This window comes from Bactrocera tryoni, unplaced genomic scaffold (genome assembly GCF_016617805.1).
Source record: "Bactrocera tryoni isolate S06 unplaced genomic scaffold, CSIRO_BtryS06_freeze2 scaffold_7, whole genome shotgun sequence".
NCBI classification, from domain to species: Eukaryota; Metazoa; Arthropoda; class Insecta; order Diptera; family Tephritidae; genus Bactrocera; species Bactrocera tryoni.
In genome coordinates, this window is record NW_024396366.1 from 2,218,726 (window position 1) to 2,239,984 (window position 21,259).

At 37.2% G+C, this 21,259-nt stretch overlaps 1 protein-coding gene across 1 annotated transcript; it reads right to left on the minus strand.

Annotated features, from left to right (window-relative positions):
• Positions 1-9,898: 9,898 nt before the first annotated feature.
• Positions 9,899-14,248, minus strand: LOC120781506. The gene is made up of 2 exons (XM_040113729.1): positions 14,094-14,248; positions 9,899-10,223 (listed from the first exon to the last, which is right to left on the minus strand). Exons 1-2 carry the CDS (start codon positions 14,108-14,110, stop codon positions 9,899-9,901), a joined length of 342 nt encoding a protein of 113 aa, XP_039969663.1. The 5' UTR covers positions 14,111-14,248.
• Between the last annotated feature and the right edge of the window lie 7,011 nt (positions 14,249-21,259).

Below are 21,259 nucleotides of genomic sequence, written 5' to 3' on the forward strand. Positions count from 1 at the left end.
ATAAATTTCAATACAATTCTAAGTTGTGAAAAGAGAATTTATGGAAAAAAAAATTTTGTAAAAAATATAGTTCTCTGCAAATATGTTTAAGTAATAATGTAGTAGATTTAAGTAATGATTCATGTATAAATAATCTTTTAAAAAGTCGTTTACCAAACTGCACGGAGATCAACAACCAGCATATTCCAACTATAGAGGAAATGGGTCCTGGAATAGTACTACTACTAAACAAATACAATGGAGAAATTTCAATAAACAACGAATCTACATTTTTAAATGAGACATTCATCATTTTGTATACCAACGTAACTATTGTTATCAACGGAAAAAAATTCTATAACGCAGAAAGAACAAAAAGTAAACCATTACCAGCCATCCTACAACCGCCATCCGCACCACTCAACATAGAGAAATTCCTCTCGCTGGAGTTGCTGAAACAGCTCAACTTCAACAATACAAAAGAAGTAAGTCTGTTAGAGGCAGCAAATAAAGTCAAACATGGAACCAACATCACTCTAATCGTCATTTTAATAGTCATCTCCTAGTTTTCGGGAAAATTCTTTTGATAAAACAAAAAGAAGATGAACCCAATAAACTATCACAACCGGTAATAGAAGGACTCCACCAAATTTTCAATACACTTAAAGATTCAAACGAGGACGTTTGAATTTTAAGGGGGGACTACTTAGCACCCCACACATTTAAAAAGTATCATACGATGCATTTCCTGCCAACCATGAGCGGGTAAAAACCCAGATAATCAGTGGGTAAGCCTGTGGGTAAACATGCGGGTAAACATGTGTAGTTTACCATAGGCCGAGCGAATATTCTACCCACACACGTACGTATACATGTGATCATACATACATCTTTGTTGCGCTCATTCAGCAGTGTCATATAAAAAAGTATATCTGTCCTGCTCTAATATCCCCAATCGACGGCTGATGGAGGGTTGCATTTTAAACAGCTGATGCAGGGTTGCATTTTTTGATTCCTACTTTAAAAATTTCTTAAAATTTCAAACAAAACTTTTTAATTTTAAAAATTTTTATTTTATTTTATTTTTTACATTTTTACATAAAATTTATTATACTTTATTTATAAATAAAAATATATTTAATTCAAAAAAATAATTAATATCCGAAAAAAGACAATACAAGACAAATACTTGAAATAAAATAAAGGTTATTAATACCTGAAAATAAATAATAATTACATTGAATTTGTAATATCTAAAAGAAAAAGAAATATTAGTTGTATAAAATGATAATAATATCTGAAAAAAAAATTAATATTATCTGAAAGAATAAAATATATTAAATACAAAGAGAATTTACTCTGAAAGCAAAGATTAATTAAATAAAAGTAGTGATAAAATCTGAAAAGAAAGAATAATTAAATAAAAATAATAATAACATCTGAAAGAAAAAATAAATATTATTTGATCATTTAAAATATAAAACAAACATTTGTTTTCACATATTATATTGGATTGTGCAGGCCGCCTTAAACGCATAAAATACATATGTACATATTTATTTTTGCGTATTTTATTGGACTGCGCAGTCCAATTTCAAAGTACACACACTTTTTTCATATACTTACTTAACAATTGATATTTGCTGCTTCTGATGATTTAGCTGCTGCTGCTACTTCCAATTCAGTTCTGTTTTCAAATGCTATAAAAATAAATGAAGTATTTATTTTCAAAATATTGTTAAAAAATCACATAAAATTCATTTACTTACCTTCTTGTTGTACGAGCCTCCTTTACGATGGTACGATCACGAACGACATGCGTCTTGCAATCGTTTTTTTATTACCCTTTTTGGGATTTTTTATTGTCACTATTGACAATTATGTTTTCTCCTTCGCACTCATTCAAATAAATCAAGAAATGAAACAAACTTTTTTTCATCGCATTTAGGTAAACAAAAAATAACCCGAAAATATGCGTTGGTGTCACAAGCGGCTACCCGTGGTTGGCAGGGTTAATATCATATGATACAAAGCAATAGAATACGGCACCAACTAAATCGCTGAAAGTGTGACACGTATAGTGGTAACCTGTGGGAAGCGCAGCGGCAAACGTAGGGTTAGAGTTAAGTGTAATTAATTGTGAAGTTTAGTTCTTAAGCATAATCCAATAAAAGATCATAGCCCCCAAAAAATATTTTTTTTTTTACAAAAACTTATTAAAAGTTTATATATATGTATGTATATAAAAGAAAGTCCTGTTAGTTACACTACTTAACTTTAAGAACGGCTGAAGATTGGTGGGGAGGTAGCTTAGAACCAGTGGACGGACATACGATTATTTTTATCTTTTTATGTTATTCTATACAAGAATTATATTTCAAATCATAAGCATTGGTCAAAATTCTTATTTGTAAAAATCATTTAAATATTTTTTTTTACTTTAACAATTTGCATATATGTACATGTGTTGCTACTGAACAAGACGGTTTCGGCATCACAAAAAAAACTTGATTGAAAACTTGTGAGAGTATGATGGCTAAACTGTAGAAGTTGACGAAATTAATTAACAATTAACGGTTGTCCTCAGGCAAGTGGATGTATTTTAAATCATTCTATACTGTTGTTGATGAAAATGAAAACGAAAATTACCGAGGTATACCCAAGAATGATATCATATAATCATCCGTTGAGAATTATTCAACTATTATTATTCAGTGCAATTTCAATTCACCTCTAACTTTTAATAATCAAAACGATTGCAGGAAGTATTATTGTAGCAACAATTTTGACTGGAAATTTTGATGGAGAAATGGTCCTCTTGCAGATTTAAATTGAATTTGAAAATGTTTATTATTAAAAAACTATAAATATTATTGTTAAAAATTAAGAATGATCATTTCAATATCAAAAGTATTATCAACTAACAACTTTGAAAATAAATGAATCTAAAACTAACAAAAAAAATTAATATGTGGTAATATATTTTATGTTTTATTTGTGCCCAATAACATATCGAAAAAAAATTGTATAAATTTTTTCCAAATTGGATTACTTATCCACGGGTTATTTCTTACACCGGGGATAACGTTTCCGTTTTTATTCACAAATACAATTTTACTGTATTGAATAGTTAATAATTAATGTATACCTTAGCCACAGCAAAGCATGGTTAACGGGGTTCTCTCTTTATTGATATACTATATTATTAATAAACAGTACTCACCAATGTTGATGGTGATCTTCAATTTCCTCACACCACTGCACTTGGCTCGAAGTGCTTCATGCAAACGAATGCATTGTGGGCGGGTAAATCCTCTGGTGGTGGGATCCTTAGGTTTTCCACCCACTCTTTAAATTGCTTCTCATCCTTCGGAAAGCAAAATTTGTTAGACGTCAAAATATACTCGCGAACGTGAAACTTTTTCATTTGAGACATTTTAACAATTATTAAGATGTAAAAGCTTTTTTTTTAATGCATGGAGATGACAATTTTGTCTTTAACTTCCATTTTGTTGCAATTTCCCCACTAAAACATAACCAAATACACAAGAATCCTCCAAACAAAAAGCACCTTGATATAAGTTAATTTTTAATAAATTCAAACAAATTAAATTTTATTCAAACTTTATTTATTCACTTCCAAAATGTGACTAAACTAATAGTGGGGTTCTGTAACCAGTCTCTAGTCTCTATTTGAGACATTTTGAGGTAAAGTCTCAATTTGTGACTAGTTACTATTCACTAAACAGTCTCTAGTTAGTTTCCAAATATTGCCTCAAATTTGAGACCTGATAGTTAGCAGGTCACAAAACTAAAAAGCACTCTTGTCTGCCATTTTGAATATACTGGATAGAGATCATCATAGATATTAATCGATTGTCGTTATTTTATATTTTGTAAGCAACTCAAACACGAAAAGGTTAAAAATAAATCAATTTTACATAAATTTTGTAAATATTATGAAACAAAGTCAACATATATTTTTATTTTTATTGGTAATTATGTTTTTTGACTACGTTATAGAAAATTTAATATTTGTTATCGACATATCTCAATATCTCAATAATGAAATGTAATAGATTTTGTGACTGTCACTTACAGAATAGCAAAATCGTCTCAAGTCTCAAAAATTGTCTCTAACTTAAAATCTCAAATTTAGAGACTTGAGACTCTATCACAGTACAGAATCGCACGGTAAATATCTTACAAATACTCTAAGCTAGCTGTGGGTCGATGGCAGCGGCGCAGTAGTTATTGGCGGCAGAGTTTTGCTGATATTGCTTGATCAGCACTTGTAGTTTATTTTGTTTATATCGATCGATTGTTGGAATTCAAATGGAAGTTTATTTATTAATACTTTGTGTCGATCGATTCTGAGAATTAGAGCGGATGTTTGTTTTAATATAATTTCTTCAAGTTGTTGAACTTTGATAATGTTGCAATGAATTAATTGAAACATTAAGGGTATTCGCTTGCTCTTGCAAAACCCTTGCACGGTGCAAGAATTGCATATATTTCCTCTTGGGGCACCGGTACAACAACAAACACCCGCAGAAAATTATTTGCAATGGCTGTAAAATATGTCAGACCAAAATCCATGTATATTTGCGTGCAATGTCACGCAAAAATATAATTGCAACCCTGTTTTAGCTGTCATTTTACATAAAGACATATCGTTAAATTGTTGAGGAAGGTAAGTTTTAAATAGATTTTGTAATTTCTATTTAAATTATAAAGATTTGTTACAGTTTTTTTTGCTAAAAATTTATGCAGAAGGTGCACAAATTCACAAAAGCCATGCAAAATAGTCACTCACAATAAATTGACCGAATCAGCCGTTCATATATCACTAGATTCTGCAATGGGTGCTCTCGCGCCCTTGTATATTTCGGTATAGTATTTTTGCAATCTGCAATCTTGCAAGAGCAAGCGAATACCCCTATTGTTGTCATGCATTTCGATACATTTTGGTATGTTGAATATTGTTTGTGTTAATTCTCCCTCCGCAAATTCCTCCTTGTCCTCATTAAAAAATATGGTGTGTTATTAAATTGAGGCTGTATGGATCTAGAAGCATTATTTGTTTTATTCTGGCTTTGTGTTTGCCCATTTTCTATTTGTAGGATTTTTTTTCTTGGGTTTTATGCAGAATTTTTGTATTGTAATTATTACTATAACAACATCTGATATTGAAATTACAGCGATGCGATTCAAAGAGGAATCTGTATTTATTTGTTTTCTATTTTTTATATTTAGTGTCTGTAGGGAATCCAATGATAGTATTTGTAAGCTTTCCAATTCTATTGGTGTCAATTGGATGAGTGGAGTTCCAGGTTTCATTATAGTTTTCTCTCTATTGCTGAATTCTTTGTTTTTTATATTAATCGTTTCATTCCAATATTGTAAGAGGAATGTTCCTTTCAGGTGACGGGTTGTATTGTTCTGTATTAAGCTGCCGTTAAAGTTGTTAAGTAGTATTAAGCTGTTGTCAATTTCTTCAACTTCTTGGATATGGTTTGCATTACTGAAGTTACACAGCGATTCCTTGCCCTCAACTAACTTAGAAATACAATTTGCTTCTCTTAAGTTAATAGTTTTATGTTTTTCACAAATATTTATATTATTATATATTTTGTAATTGTTTGGTACTTTTAGAATGGTATCATTGGACAAGAATATTTCATTTGTTTTTAAGTGAACTATTAATTTATTTTTTACAACTGGTTTTATTAAAAAATTTTGAAAGGTGGTTGGTTCTAATTCTGAAATTTTTTCAATATAAACTATTGCCGTTTTATTATGTAATACAGATACTTCTGCGAGTGCTAACATTTCTTCTACTGATAGATTTGTTATATTATTTTTTAGAAAAATCTTATGGACTTTATGTAGTTCTATTTCATTTAGAAGAAACGTATTTGTTTCAGTTAAGTTTTTCCAATTGAATTGCATATTTAACGTTTATTATTTATTTTATCAGTCTGACTTGATTTTGCAGACTTATTGCTATTTCATTATTAAACAAATTATCTTTTCTGATTGTATTTTTTAACATATTTGAGATTGTAGTTAAGTCGTTAATTCTGTTCTGTAATTCTTCTTCTTCTTAATTGGCGTAGACACCGCTTACCCGATTATAGCCGAGTTAACAACAGCGCGCCAGTCGTATCTTCTTTTCGCTACGTGGCGCCAATTGGATATTCCAAGCGAAGCCAGGTCCTTCTTCACTTGGTCCTTCCAACGGAGTGGAGGTCTTCCTCTTCCTCTGCTTCCCCCGGCGGGTACTTCGTCGAATACTTTCAGAGCTGGAGTGTTTTCGTCCATCCGGACAACATGACCTAGCCAGCTGAACTATGTCAATGTCGTCGTATATCTCGTACAGCTCATCGTTCCATCGAATGCGATATTCGCCGTGGCCAATGCGCAAAGGACCATAAATCTTTCGCAGAATTTTTCTCTCGAAAACTCGTAACGTCGACTCATCGGTTGTTGTCATCGCCCAAGCCTCTGCACCATATAGCAGGACGGGAATTATGAGCGACTTAAAGAGTTTAGCTTTTGTTCGTCGAGAGAGGACTTTACTTTTCAATTGCCTACTCAGTCCGAAGTAGCACCTGTTGGCACGAGCAATCCTGCGTTGGATTTCCAGGCTGATATTGTTGGTGGTGTTAATGCTGGTTCCTAAATAGACGAAATTATCTACAACTTCAAAGTTATGACAATAACAATGATATCAATATCATCGGCATACGCCAGCAGCTGTACACTCTTATAGAAGATGGTACCTTCTCTATTTAGTTCTGCAGCTCGAACTATTTTCTCCAGAAGCAGGCTGAAGAAGTCGCACGATAGGGAGTCGCCTTGTCTGAAACCTTGTTTGGTATCGAACGGCTCGGAGAGGTCCTTCCCTATCCTCAACGTCAGTTTACACAGTCGTATTAGTTTTGCGGGGATACCAAATTCAGAAATCGCAGCATAGAGGTAGCTCCTTTTCGTGCTGTCGAAAGCAGCTTTGAAATCGACGAAGAGGTGATGTGTGTCGATTCTTCTTTCACGGGTCTTTTCCAAGATTTGGCGCATGGTGAATATCTGGTCGGTTGTTGATTTTCCAGGTCTGAAGCCACACTGATAAGGTCCAATCAGTTTGTTGACGGTGGGCTTTAATCTTTCACACAATACGCTCGATAGAAACTTATATGCGATGTTGAGGAGGCTAATCCCACGGTAGTTGGCGCAGATTGTGGGGTCTCCTTTTTTATGGATTGGGCATTGCACACTTAAATTCCAATCGTTGGGCATGCTTTCGTCCGACCACATTTTACAAAGAAGCTGATGCATGCTCCTTATCAGTTCTTCGTCGCCGTGTTTGAATAGCTCGGCCGGCAATCCATAGGCCCCCGCCGCTTTGTTGTTTTTCAGGCGTACAATTGCTATTCGAACTTCTTCATGGTCGGGTAATAGAACGTCTGCTCCATCGTCATCGATTGGGGAATCGGGTTCTCCTTCTCCTGGTGTTGTGCGTTCACTGCCATTCAGCAGGCTGGAGAAGTGTTCCCTCCATAATTTAAGTATGCTCTGGGCATCCGTCACTAGATCACCTTTGGGGGTTCTACAAGAGTATGCTCCGGTCTTGAAACCTTCTGTGAGCCGCCGCATTTTTTCGTAGAATTTTCGGGCATTACCCCTGTCGGCCAGCTTATCAAGCTCTTCGAATGCGTGAGCATTTCAGCCTCTTTCTTTTTCTGTCTACAAATGCGTCTCGCTTCCCTTTTCAAGGGAGTCGATCGTAACGTTGCGAGGTAGGCAGCCTGTTTTCTCTCCGCTGCGACACGGCACTCCTCGTAGTACCAGTGTTCTTTTGCACTTTCCGAAAACCAATGGCTTCGGTTGCAGCTGTACGTAAGGAATTTAAAATGCCGTCCCACAGTTCCCTTACACCGAGTAGTTGACGAGTGCTCTCAGAGAGCAGGAGTGCAAGCCGAGTAGAAAATCGCTCGGCTGTCTGTTGTGATTGCAGCATCTCGACGTCGAACCTTCCTTGTGTTTGTTGGCGTGCGTTTTTTGCTGCACAGAGGCGGGTGCGAATCTTGGTTGCAACAAGATAGTGGTCGGAGTCGATGTTAGGACCTCGGAGCGTGCGCACATCTAAAACACTGGAGACGTGGCTTCCATCTATCACAACATGATCGATCTGGTTGGTAGTTTTTCTATCCGGAGACAGCCAGGTAGATTGATGAATCTTTTTATGCTGGAATCTAGTACTACAGATAACTATATTTCAGGCCCCGGTGAAGTCAATCAGCCTCAACCCATTTGGGGATGTTTCGTCGTGGAGGCTGAATTTACCGACCGTAGTGCCAAAGATACCTTCTTTGCCCACCTTTGCGTTAAAGTCGCCAAGCACGATTTTGACATCGTAGCGGGGGCAGCTCTCATAAGCGCGATACAAGCGCTCATAGAAGGCATCTTTGGTCACATCGTCCTTCTCTTCCGTCGGGGCGTGGGCGCAAATCAGCGATATGTTGAAGAACCTCGCTTTAATGCGGATTGTGGCTAGACGTTCATTCACCGGAGTGAATGATAGTACTCGGCGACGGAGTCTCTCTCACACCACGAATCCAACACCAAACTTGCGCTCCTTTATATGGCCACTGTAGTAAATGTCACAAGGACCTACTCGTCTCTGTCCTTGTCTAGTCCATCGCGTTTCGTGGGCGGAGGTGATGTCAGCCTTTATTTTCGCGAGGACATCAACCAGCTGGGCAGCGGCACCTTCCCAATTAAGGGTCTGGACATTCCAGCTGCATGCCCTCAAATCGTAGTCCTTATTTCGTTTGCCATGGTCGTCATCAAAAGTGGGGTCTCTCATCCTAGGTTTGTTGCTTCCTTTCATTGGGGGTGTTTTTTTACGTGGCGGGTCCCAAACCCAGCGCACAACCCTACGCAGGGGAGGTTTCGCCTTCTCACTTTAGCTCGCCTTTAAACGGATGTTCTTAGGCTAACCAGAGGATACTTGGTCAAAGACCGGAAGTAGTGAGCTGCATGAGCCATGCGTAAAAGAATCGTTTCTGGCCACTCCCAAGTGAATGGCGATCAGAGAACTTTCCTCACTTGCGTGAACTTCTTCACATGACTCCATCCTCCTGTAATTATTGAATTATAATGACCTGATCGTTATTGTTTGTAATAAGGTTATTGAAATTGTTTTCTATCCGATACAATTGATTGATCTAGTTTGATGGTTTTGGAAAGTGAGTGTGTTTATTGCAGTTAATGACTGTACTATTTCATGAGTAAGTGTATGAAAGAGATAGTTCGTTTTAAGATTATCTATCTTACCACTTACTTTATCACTGAAAGAAGACTTTCGTAACGCAATTGTTTATTTAAAAAAAAAGGGATCACAATTTTATTTGATAAAACGATGTTATAATAAAAAATCTCCCTGGTCGAATACCAGGGGAGGCGTGAGAATGTATGTATGTTTGTAAAAAAGGAATGAAATTGATGGACTCCCTGGTCGGATACCAGTGGAGGCTGTATTATTAAGTTCACACAATTATAAAAATGAGACACTCGAAAATGGTGATTGAACTGCTGCACCGAAGATCGCCAAATGTAAAAAAAGTTGGTGGAGCTGCGTGCCGAAGATCGCCAGATATAAAAGGATGTTTTGCTGCGTGTCGAATATCGCCAGATGAAAAAGATGGTTTTTTGCTGCGTGCCGAATGTGAAAAAGTATAAAACGTCCGCCGATGCTTGCGTATCGAAAATCGTGATCGAAAAGGGGCCGTTCACTTCCAGGACGAAGCTTTTTGCTCGTTGGGCGGTGATGGATTAGCAGCTGCGTGTATTGGTGTGTGTGTGGGGTTTTCTGCTGCTTCCAATGGATGTGTGGTGTGTTGGAAAACTGCTGTCTTCAGGTGTGGTGTATGTGCCAGTGTTGCTTGTGAGTGGGGTGTTGTGTGGTGCCAGTGTTGCTTGTGAGTGGTGTGTTATGTGGTGTAGTGGCGCGTGAGGGCGGGAAGCTTAACTCATTTAGCCAAAGATCTTTAACAGTATGCTCTTGGATTTTTAGCAGTTCAATTTCTATTTGTTGAACATCTATTAAGTGAATTAATTTTATAGATGATGTCTGTAATTTCCTTATTCCTTTATAGAGTATAATGGTATGCGTGTCCGTATAGTTCGTAACGTCTAGATTTGCCATTGCTATTGGCAGCCATAATAAAAGTAAGATAATTCTGTAAAAGTGAATCATAAAAGTTAAAAAAACTTTTTTTTTAAATAATATCATTTTTTTTATTTATTTTTTATTTGTACTTAATATATATATATTTTTTTTTTCTTGTTATTTGACATTTCAGCTCATTTTCAGATTATTATGCAGTCATGCTTGATGTTACTTGTGTGAACGACTCTACTCTTTTCTGTGATAATTGTTGTGCGTTTGTTTTCTTTTACAATTTCCTTTTTATATAGTGGTGAAAGTTTAGATCCTAATCTGGCATTTTGTTTAACAAATATTGTCTGTCCTGGTATGTAAGTTTTAATTATTTTGCGGTCGTTGTTATGGTTTTCTAGGTCAGTTGTCTATTTTTGTCTCAGTTTTTGTATGTTATTCTATCTGCTTTTTTCGTATTGCTCAGGGTCTATGGTCACGTTTCTGCCAAAAAATATTTCTAGTGGTCGTTTTTTTTGTTACGGAATGTATTGAGTAGTTGTATTCGTAGACAGCTCTGTACAAAAAGTCAAAAGTCGATGTACCAGTTTCGTTTCTAAGCATCTCATAATTTCTGAAAGGGTGGAGTGAAATCTTTTAACCTGTCCATTTACTGAATTTTTGTAATGCGGGTTTTACAAGTATCTATACCTAGTTGGCCTTTCATCATTAAAGTAATAGTTGCAGAATTAAGAGACCTCCTGTTATCTACTATAACACACTTAGGTACTCCATAATAAAACAATATGTTATGTAACGATATTTTTATATCTTCTATTGACTTTGATTGGATTATTTTTGCTTGTTCGAGTTTTGAAAATTTATTTATGGCTGTTAAAACCAATTTTTTCTAGTTGAGAATATGTCTATATGAAGTGTATGTCCAGGAAACTCGGGTATTGGGGTTTTTGTAATTGCTGGATTTGGGTATGGGTTTGGGTAATGTATACTTGACATTGTTTTATCAGTGTAGCTATTCTTTGTCTCATTTTCGGGAAACAATATTTCTCCGGTAATTACATTTTATTTTCCTAAGCGTTGATATGAGCTCTGTTGTGAGTCCGTAAATAATTTCGTCTTGGTCCGTTTCATTTGTTATGTCTTCTACTTTGATTTGAGTGAATCTTATTTTGAAGGATCTAAAATTTTCTGGATATAAAATTTGAATCTGTCCCGTTACATCTTCTGTCGTGTAGATACCGTTTATTACTGAAGGATTTAAGTACTTTCTCAATATTTCCTTTAAATTATCATCAGAATATTTTAGTTGAAAAATGGTATGTCTATGGAATGTAGGGAATGGAATGGTAAACTTATAGTCAGGAGGATATTCTTTGTAAATAAAAATTTGGTTTTTAAAAGCATTTATTGATACCTCAATGCTGGGAATGAGAAGATGAGAAGAGCTTTGAGCACTATGTTGCATTTCTGTTATTGAAGTAATTATTGTACTCATCTAGGTAAGATTACAATCGTGTGGTTCGTGATCTGTATAAATTTTTTAATTTAAAACCACTAAAAAGGTGGCCTTTGAAAGACTTTACTGCCCAACATATAGCTAACATTTCCTTTTTTGCGATTTCGTAACTTTCTTCAGTTTTTGATAGAGTTCTCGATATAAACGCAATTGGCCTGCCAGCTTGAGAGAGTACAGCTCGCATGGCCAGACGCGATTGTAGTTAATATAAATTCTTTATTGAAATTGGGATATTGCAGTATTACGTCATCAGATATTAACGCATTTCTTAGCTGTTCAAATGCTTTCTTGGCCTCAATATTTAGAAGTATTTTTTTCCTATATTCTTCCATCTTCTCCCCTGAATAGTGCCGTGAGCGGTTTGGCTATTGCAGCATACCCTATTATAAACCTTCTATAATAACCGGATAGTCCAAGAAATGATCTGAGTTCTTTGAGGGTTTTTGGGCATGGGTAATTAGCTATGACTTCCACCTTTGCTGGGTTTGTTTCAATACCCTTGTCTGAGATAACTAATCTTAAAAATTCTATTTTAGTTTTAAAGAACTCGCATTTATCTAGTTGGTATTTGATGTTTGCTGCGTTCAAAGTTTGGAAAATTAGATCAAGGTTTTAACACTGTGATTTAGCGTCTTGACTAAATGCGATGATGCCATCAATATAAATGTAGCAAATTTTCCCTATGTGGTCTCAAAGAATGTCATCAAGAGCACGTGGAAATATAGAAGGGGTGTTTTTAAGACCAAAGGGGAGTCTGGTGAATTCATATTTTTTGTTATTAATTGAAAAGGCTGTTATCTCAATATCATTTTCTTTTAGAAGAATTTGATGAAATTCACTCTTAAGGTCTAACACGGAAAATAATTTATTATTACCTAACTGAGCGAGTACTCCGTTGATATCTGGTATTGGGTACCTGTCCGCTATTGTAACACTATTTATTTTCCATTTTTCGATTACTATTATATATTTTTTTATGTTTGAGGCGTCTAAGTATTTTTGTAAAATCCGAGATCGAGATGGACGTATAATATTGTTATCTAAAAGTTCTTTAACTTGTTTGTTGGCTTCGTCTTTGAAAGCATTGGGGTACTGATAGTATTTAGAATAGTGTGTCTGTATTTGTGCGTTTTTCGGCTTTAACGTTAGTGGTATAAGTTAGTTTGTCATTGGGTTCTGCAAACAGATTTCTCTAAAGATTTCTATGAAAATTTGTAAGATGACCCATTCTAGGTATTATAACATTTACTGAATCAAATACCTCCTCTTTTATGGGGATACTTATTCCATTTCTAAAGAACAATTTTCCTTTTTCGTGACAATTACTGCATCTAGTTCCTTCAAGCTGTCATTTCCAAATATTCCGTCAAAAGTTGTGGGTGTGGATTATAAAAAAAATTTAACTATTGATTTAGGGACCTGAATATGGCGTGGTACTGTCATTGGTCTATTGGATTGATTTCTGAATATATTTTGTTGTCCTCTATTGGATGCATGATTGGTACTACTTGATTCTCTAACTTTAAGCATAAGTGTAGTGCAGTTGGTAAATCTGTAGGCTCCTTCATGCCGAGAAGACGTGAAAGATCTCCACTTAATCCGCGAATAAAGATATCGAGGGCCTTATCTCTGTACAACTTGGTCATTAACTGTACTGTCATTGTCTAATTCCATACAGCCTATTTTGTTAAGTATCAAAGAAATGCTTATAAACAACCTGATGGAATTCTTCTACAGATTGGTTAGAGCTTTGTGCTATAGTGGTCATTTCGGGTACTTTATCTAATTCTCCCAAATCTCCTTAATGATCTGGATCAATTCCTTGACACTCTATATTGGTAAAGTCAAACGAATGACTTTGAGATTGTTGTAACAAATTTGGAAATTCTTCACTTACAACTCGTAATTATCTTTGATTTTGTTCAATTGATGGATGTGAGTTTTCTTCTATGTTAAGAATAGGTGTCCTAATTAAATTGTTTTGATTGGCCATTCTTTTTAAATTTAATTTTCTTTTTAATTTATGTGTGAATAAGTTTGTTTTATTATAATTTTTTGGTTTGAAAACCAGTAGCTGGTAAATATCCTGGAGGGTATTTGGGTAGGATTCGCAGAATTGGGTAAAGTTAATTTTTTCCAAAAGTAGTGGTTATTATTTTATTACGCTTTACGCCCTTTTTAGAAATATATTATTTATGATTTTAATTGCTTCAAAATGCAATTAGAAGTTTCTTTTCAATAATTTCCACTTTACTTCATTATATAATTTAATTTTTTATATAGAATTTAAAAATTTTCAGATAATATTTACTTTATAATTTTAATTTGCGATTTAATATAGCAGCAGATTTTATAAATTTTAAATTGTCACACTTAATTTTCACTTGTTTCTATTTTCACTTAAATCTAACTTACATTGCTATTTTTTGCATGGCTGCCCTTCTTTGTAGCCTGGATCTCTCCCGTTTGGTCCCGTGGTGGTTGTGAAAAGATGTTTTATCCTTTGACTTCTTTGACTTTGGTCCTTTCTCGGGCGCCAGTTAATTTTGAATAAATTTAAACACATTAAATTTTATTCAAACTTTATTTATTCACTTCCAAAATGTGAAAAAACTAAATATCTTCCAAATACTCTAAGCTAGCTGTGGGTCGATGGCAGCGGCGCAATTGTTATTGGCGGCAGAGTTTTGCTGATATTGCTTGATCAGCACTTGCAGTTAATTTGTTTATATTGATTACTGGAATTCAAATGGAAGTTTATTTATTAATACTTTGTGTCGATCGATTCTGAGAATTGGAGCGGATGTTTGTTTTAATATAATTTTTTCAAGTTGTTGAACTTTGATAATGTTGCAATGAATATTGCTACATTGTTGGAATTAATTATGATATAAGTACATATTGTTGTAATGCATTTCGATACATTTTGGTATATTGAATATTGTTTGTGTTAACTTATACATACATATGTATGTATTAGCTTTTGTCGTCCAAAAACCACCTGCATATATTGTATATATGTACATACATATATATATTAGCTTTTGTGGTTCGTTTTGGCGCTATTGCCCAGCAAAACATATACCTACATATTATCTAAAATTAAAAAAGATATTCTATAAGTAGTAAGTTTTTATGAATATAATGTATCCACGGTGTTCGATTTTTCAGTAATGAATTTCCTACGGCGATGTTTGTTTATATTTGACCGATAGAAAACATAAACAAACCGAAGGTGAATTATTCAGAGGTAGTTGTCGGAATCAGAATTGAAACCGATAAAAAAAATTGTAGGTTTCATGAATTCAGATATTATTGGTTTGATATTCGAAATAGAATATGTATCGGTTTCAAGTGTCACAGAAACCAATTTTATCGTTTTTGCTATCAGAAACAAAGCAGGAAGACAGTCGCTGACAGATTTGAAATATAAGTTAAGAAATCAAGTTATTTTACTATTTCGAATTATTTTATCTTTATTTTTATATGGGAAAACATAAGTATAAAACACGAAATGTCTTAATTATTGAGTTTTTGGAAAAAAAATCCGGATATTTAAAGGTATTAGATTTACACAACGTAATAAACGTAATTTAACACCCAAATGCGTCTTTATTCATTCGATAGTTATCGCAAACGCCTATTTTACGAGATAGTCGACTTTAAGGTTCAAAAATTTCAAAACTTCGAAGTTCTAAGCAAAACTAATTCAGTCAGCCTGGGTGTTGGCTCGACCAGGGTTATTTTTTTAAAGCTCGACCGAAGGCCGTCAACGCTGAGAGGAGTACTACGCATAACTACTTCAGTCACCCTGGGTGTTGGCTCGAACAGGGTTATTTTTTGAAAACTCGACCGAAGGCTGCCAACGCAGAAATGAGTACTACGCGAAAGTACTTCAGTCACCACGATATAATACAAATTTTATAATATAATATTATAATAGAGTTTTACTTATTTGTTGGGGTACTCCCAACGTGTCATAAAGCATCGTAAAATCATAAATTTTTATACTAGTTTTAATAATTAGTTGTTGGATTGCAAATTAAAAAAGTTTACGCAAATACAACCCTGAAAACTATGTTTTCAGATCGTTATAACTTATAACTTCATGAGACTATGTGAAACCCCTATGTGTTTATTAAATATAAATCACATAGTATACATATTCATATGTATAGGTAAAAAGTGTTCACAACTCAATTATAGCTTGAAAAATGTTGGTAAGTATTTTTTATTATAGTTAATATAAAAAAGAATCATGCGAAAATCTTTGTAAATCCTACATATTTCGTGTTTAAGATGTGGGAACGCTCGTTTTCCTCATAATTGTAAACAATCTAACCTTTTCAACGATGAGTGTGCTAAGTGATTTTTTAATTAATAAATTTAGCTAAAATATATCAACTTATTTCAATGTTTAGAGTGTATATTTAAATGTACAAAGTGAAAAATGTGAAAAAATTTAGTGAAACATTGTGAAATACATATTTTTGAATTTTTAATCGGGAATATTTAGAAAAAATATAAGTGTTAGCAACATTATTTTTGCATATTCCTCCTATGGAGAAGCTCCCTATCCGTATATACCCCATAGATGTATGTATATCGAAATTCGCTTTTTTGACCCGACCGCCAAAGTAATCTGAATCGTGCCGATAAATGTTATCTCTTAAAATCTTTCTTTAATTCGGAACTCTTTAAAAACTTGAATAGGATTGCTTCCAAATGTATTCATTTGGAAGTTTTGTCACATTGGTAAACAGCTGATTCAAATATTGGTTTTGCATATGTTGGAAAAGACGGAAATTGAAACAGATTCTGTGACACCATTGAAAATCCGAATTGGTGTGCAATTCTGACAGCTAAGCAATTCTGTCTTGGATTTCACAACACCCCTGATTGTATCTACTGAGGGAAAGTAGCCGCCAAGTTTATGTTAAAAAAAATATATATGGATAGTATGTGAGAATGTGTTAAATTATTTTACCGATAGTTTATATTTTGCAAAAAAAAGTAAAAATGGGTCGTAAAGGTAAAGAAACCACAGAGGAAGAGAGAAAGATCATCGTGAAGTTAATAACTAGTGAAAAATCCATAAAAGAAATGTGCTCTATGGTTTCGAGGCCGCGATCAACCGTGCAAATCATTTTAAAACATTTCGAAGAAACAAACACATACAAAAATTGCCTTCGCACTGGCCGTCCGTGTAGGCTAAGTGAAAGCTTTATTGCTTAATAACAAGAATGGTGAAAAAAATCACAAAGCTGCATCTTCCAAAATTGCAGCTACAATAACTGAAGATTTGGACATAACCGTACACCCTCTCACAGTTCGGCGTGTGCTGAATGAAGCTGGGTTCAATGCCAGATTTGTCGCAAAAAATCTTGCATAAGTAAGACAGTTTGGTCCTTTGCGATACCAGATGGAGTTCACTTGCTAAGTCCAAGAAAAGTAGAGATGTTCCATTGTTTCAATGGTGCCCTGCTCTAAACATTGCTTCCAGTCTTCTCGATCTGTTAGCCCCATTTTGCGGGCGTGTGCCGCCACTACACAGTGACCAGTTAATATTCCGACCATGTTCCTACAGTCTCTTCTATCGATCTGCCAATAGGAATTTTGCATAATTTTTGCAGTCTTACACCGAGGTGGCTCGTTCCGTCGTATTTTGATTTTCTTTATCATGCTTCTGTCGAGACCGTCGTATAGACAATGCATGCGTTTCCCAATGTTGTGTTCTTGGCAATTTCGTCCACTACTTCATTGGCACTCAGTAGAAGTTAAGTTGCTTACTTCTGGAAAAACTTTCCATTGTTGCCCTGCTTCCCAAGATTTTTCTGGCCGATATCCGATACGAGGTCACTGCCTTGATTGGTGTTTGGCTGTCTACATAGATGTTGATTCTGGAATTGCCTGCAGGTGCATTAAAGGCCAGCTCCGCTGCTTTCGCAATTGCAAAGACCTGAGCTTGAAATATACTGCAGTGGTCCGGCAAGTTAAAAGTTTGGCTTATGCCTAATTCTGGGCAATATAATCCTGCATCGTCCGGTTTCGAGCCACCAATAAAGCCAGTAGTCGTACCGTCGATTTTTCGAAGAAGTCTATAGGTGGCAGGCTTAGCGCCAGTTCAAGAGCCGCCGTTAGAGTTGTTCTTTAAGCTCTTGTCCAACATACTACTGCACCGTAGAACAGAATTGGTTTAACTGTAGCATTAGAGAGGGAGAGTACCTCCAGGGAGAGTACCTCCAGGTTGTTCCGAGGATCTGCCGACACGCATATTACGCATTGCTGGCTTTCCTCACACTTTCTTCTACGTTGTGCTTCCAAAACAGTTTGCTGCCCAAGACTACTCCAAGGAACTTGGTGCGGTCCTTGAGAGGGAGTTGTGTTCCATTTATAGACCGGAACCACCATAGAGAAATTTTGTGCTTTTTGTGAACACCAGCAGATCCGTTTTCTTCGGATTTAACCCCAGACCCGCTTGTGATGCCCAGTTCTGGACTGTATTCAGAGTGATGGTCATAATATTGCTAATAGTCTGTAGACACATTCCCGTTATTAAGATGGCAATGTCGTCCGCATATGCCACTACTTTAGGGGCTTTGCCTTCCATGTTCTTTAGCAGTTTATTCACCACTAATGTCCATAGAAGTGGAAATAGCACTTCACCTTGAGGAGTACCTGAAGAGATTTCCTTGATCATTTTAGCGTCGTTCGATTCTGCCCTTATCTGTCCAGAGGTCAAAAGGCACCTGAACCATCGTTGTATAGCAGGATCAACAACTATTGACTGGACAATTGTAATGGGGTTTCGTCCATAGCTGAGGTATGCTCAGCCGCTCCAGGGTCAGCCTTGGGACCCACGAACCCTTAGCAAAAAAGTTAAGTAAAGTTATATCCACACCCCCACTCCTTATGCGGACAGCCAGACCAGCGAGATGAAAACGAACGGGATTGATGAGCCAGGCGTTGACGCTTGTTGAGGCTGGCACGGTGATGAGCCAGGCGTTGACGCTTGTTGCTACTGGCACGGTGATGAAAATGAACGGGATCGATGAGCCAGGCGTTGACGCTTGTTGCGACTGGCACGGTGATGAAAATGAACGGGATCGATGAGTCCGGTGTTGACGCTTGTTGAGGCTGGCACGGTGATGAAAATGAACGGAATTTATGAGCCAGGCGTTGACGCTTGTTGTGACTGGCACGGTGATGTATACGACGGGCTCCTCTGTGTAGGAGAGATTTTATTAATCGCCAACCGTCTTCGTTGGCCTCCAGCTATCAACTCTCACTGTACTCCACTTACGTGTCGCCTGTTAGTCACGTTAGTTTTTTTAATAACGGTGCCCTACGGTACGTAAGCAGCGGTACTGACGCTGTTCGAAGCAGCGCAGCTGTGCTCCTCATAGTAACGGTCGAGCCTTTGCGCGTACCGATACCAACCTAACAAAACGGCAGAGTCATTGCGAGCACTGGCATCACAAAGGCGTGATGCCTTTTCTACGCAATGCCTGCGAAGTGCCTCATTCTATGGTATACGGCAGTCATTGCGAGCACTGGCACCACCGAAGCGTGATGCCTTTTCTGCGCAATGCCTGCGAAGTACCCATTCTACGGCAGAGTCATTGCGAGCACTGGCATCACCAAAGCGTGATGCCTTTTCTACGCAATGCCTGCGAAGTACCCCATTCTATGGCAGTTATTGCGAGCACTGGCATCACACCGAAGTGTGATGCCTTTTCTGCGCAATGCCTGCGAAGAACCCTCTACGGTATGCACTACACTTCTACGGCAGAGTCATTGCGAGCACTTCGGTGTGATGCCTTTTCTGCGCAATGCCTGCGAAATATCTACTTCTACGGTATGCACTTACCCCCTGCTTACTGCTATTTTCCTGCGCGATGCTGGGCGACCGTCCGGTTCGGCGAGCTGGAGCAAATGATCGCATTTGGTGTAAAGTACTTGCTTTTATAGCAGTATCGCGCAGCTTTCGTCACCGTAGCGAGGTAAGTTGTATGCGTATGGTGCGTTAGTACGTATGGTGGAAAGCTCTAGCAGCTTTCATCATCGTAGTGAGGTAAGTTGTGTGCGTAGTCAATGCGGTGAAGTTTAGTACGTATGGTGGTATGGTGAGGGTACATAATGTACTGTGGAGCGAAGTTGACGTAAATTATTGTAAGGTGGTAAAAGCCACGTTACACACTGTTGAGAATAGTTTCGGTAGAGACGCTATTAAACGCTGCAGGGATGCTCCAAGAGCGTATGCCTTATAATCAAGAGCTCTTTCGATATTAAATACCAGTGTATAGAATGCAGCCTCTACTGGTCTGCCCTTCATATATGCGTGCTGCGCCTTGGACAAGCTTCTAAGAGCTGCGGCTTAATCTGCCCGTCGAAGGATTTCTAGCGTTTTCAGCGAAAGGAAGTTAAGCTTATAGGACTAAACTCTTTTGAGTAGGTTGAGTTGTACCTGCCCTCAGTATGAAAACTATCCTAGCCTCTCTTCTTGAGTGTGGCACATAGCTGAACTTCAAGCATCCCCTAAAAATGGCCTTTACCTATGGCACGGGTAGACAGAGTGCATTCTACCGGGAGATTTGTATGGGTCGCTTTATCCTGCGCTCCAACTTCTTGTAGTCCATTAGAAGATCTTTATATTCGTTCCAACAGTCCTCGCTTTCTGCTAGCTTGGCCCAGTTGAAGCATTCTCATACTTTGCGTCTGCAAGACGCAAGCTCCTTGTTCCACCAAGGGGACTTCATTTTGAGCTTGAGACGCAGCGTAAGGTCAAGTGAAGTAGCCATGATCTTTTCTATACCGACACTCCTTTCTAGCACACCGCTTGCGCTTTTTAAGGCGAAGGAGCACGCTTTCCACGCCCCACGCCATCTTCCCGAACCTCACGTACAGCAGATCCCCGGCCGCCTTATTGTTCTGGAGGATGTAGCTATGGCCTCCATCTTAGTTGATGGATTTCTTCACGTTTAATATCCTCCAGTCTCTAGCTGGCACGTCCGGATTCTGCTTTGTAGCACTCGAAGAGCATGTTTCGGGATGGAATACTGCCGCGGTCTACCACCTCCAGCTTCACTCCCTCCAACAGGTTTGGAAGCGTGGTGACCGCTTCTCTTACACAAGTTAGCGTCGAGTCGTCGTTGCATTTTCAGATAATGACACCGCTAAGCCATCCATGGTGGCACTCGGTTTGGCGTACGTTCTCGAAAAGAGGGTTTCCAATAGTTTAATTTCCACTATTTTCTACCGCTCCTGTGACAATTGTCCCAGCGGGTTACTGCAGCTTATGAGTCGGCGGGCTAATGCTCCTTCTTTACACTTCCTCTTTTTCGAGGGCACCTTAGGTTCACTCTCCGTTGAGCGCTGTCTCTTTCCAGCTATGTGTTTTTTAATGCGACTGGCATTCGCTAGATCCGAGGCATTACACCAATTACAAGTGGCGAAGTGTGGCCGGCCTTTTTCATCTCCTCTCTAGCCCAAGCCAGCCTTAGGTTCACTCTCCGTTGAGCGCTGTCTCTTTCCAGCTATGTGTACGCCAGATTCTCGTGAGCAACTGCACTGAGTTTTCT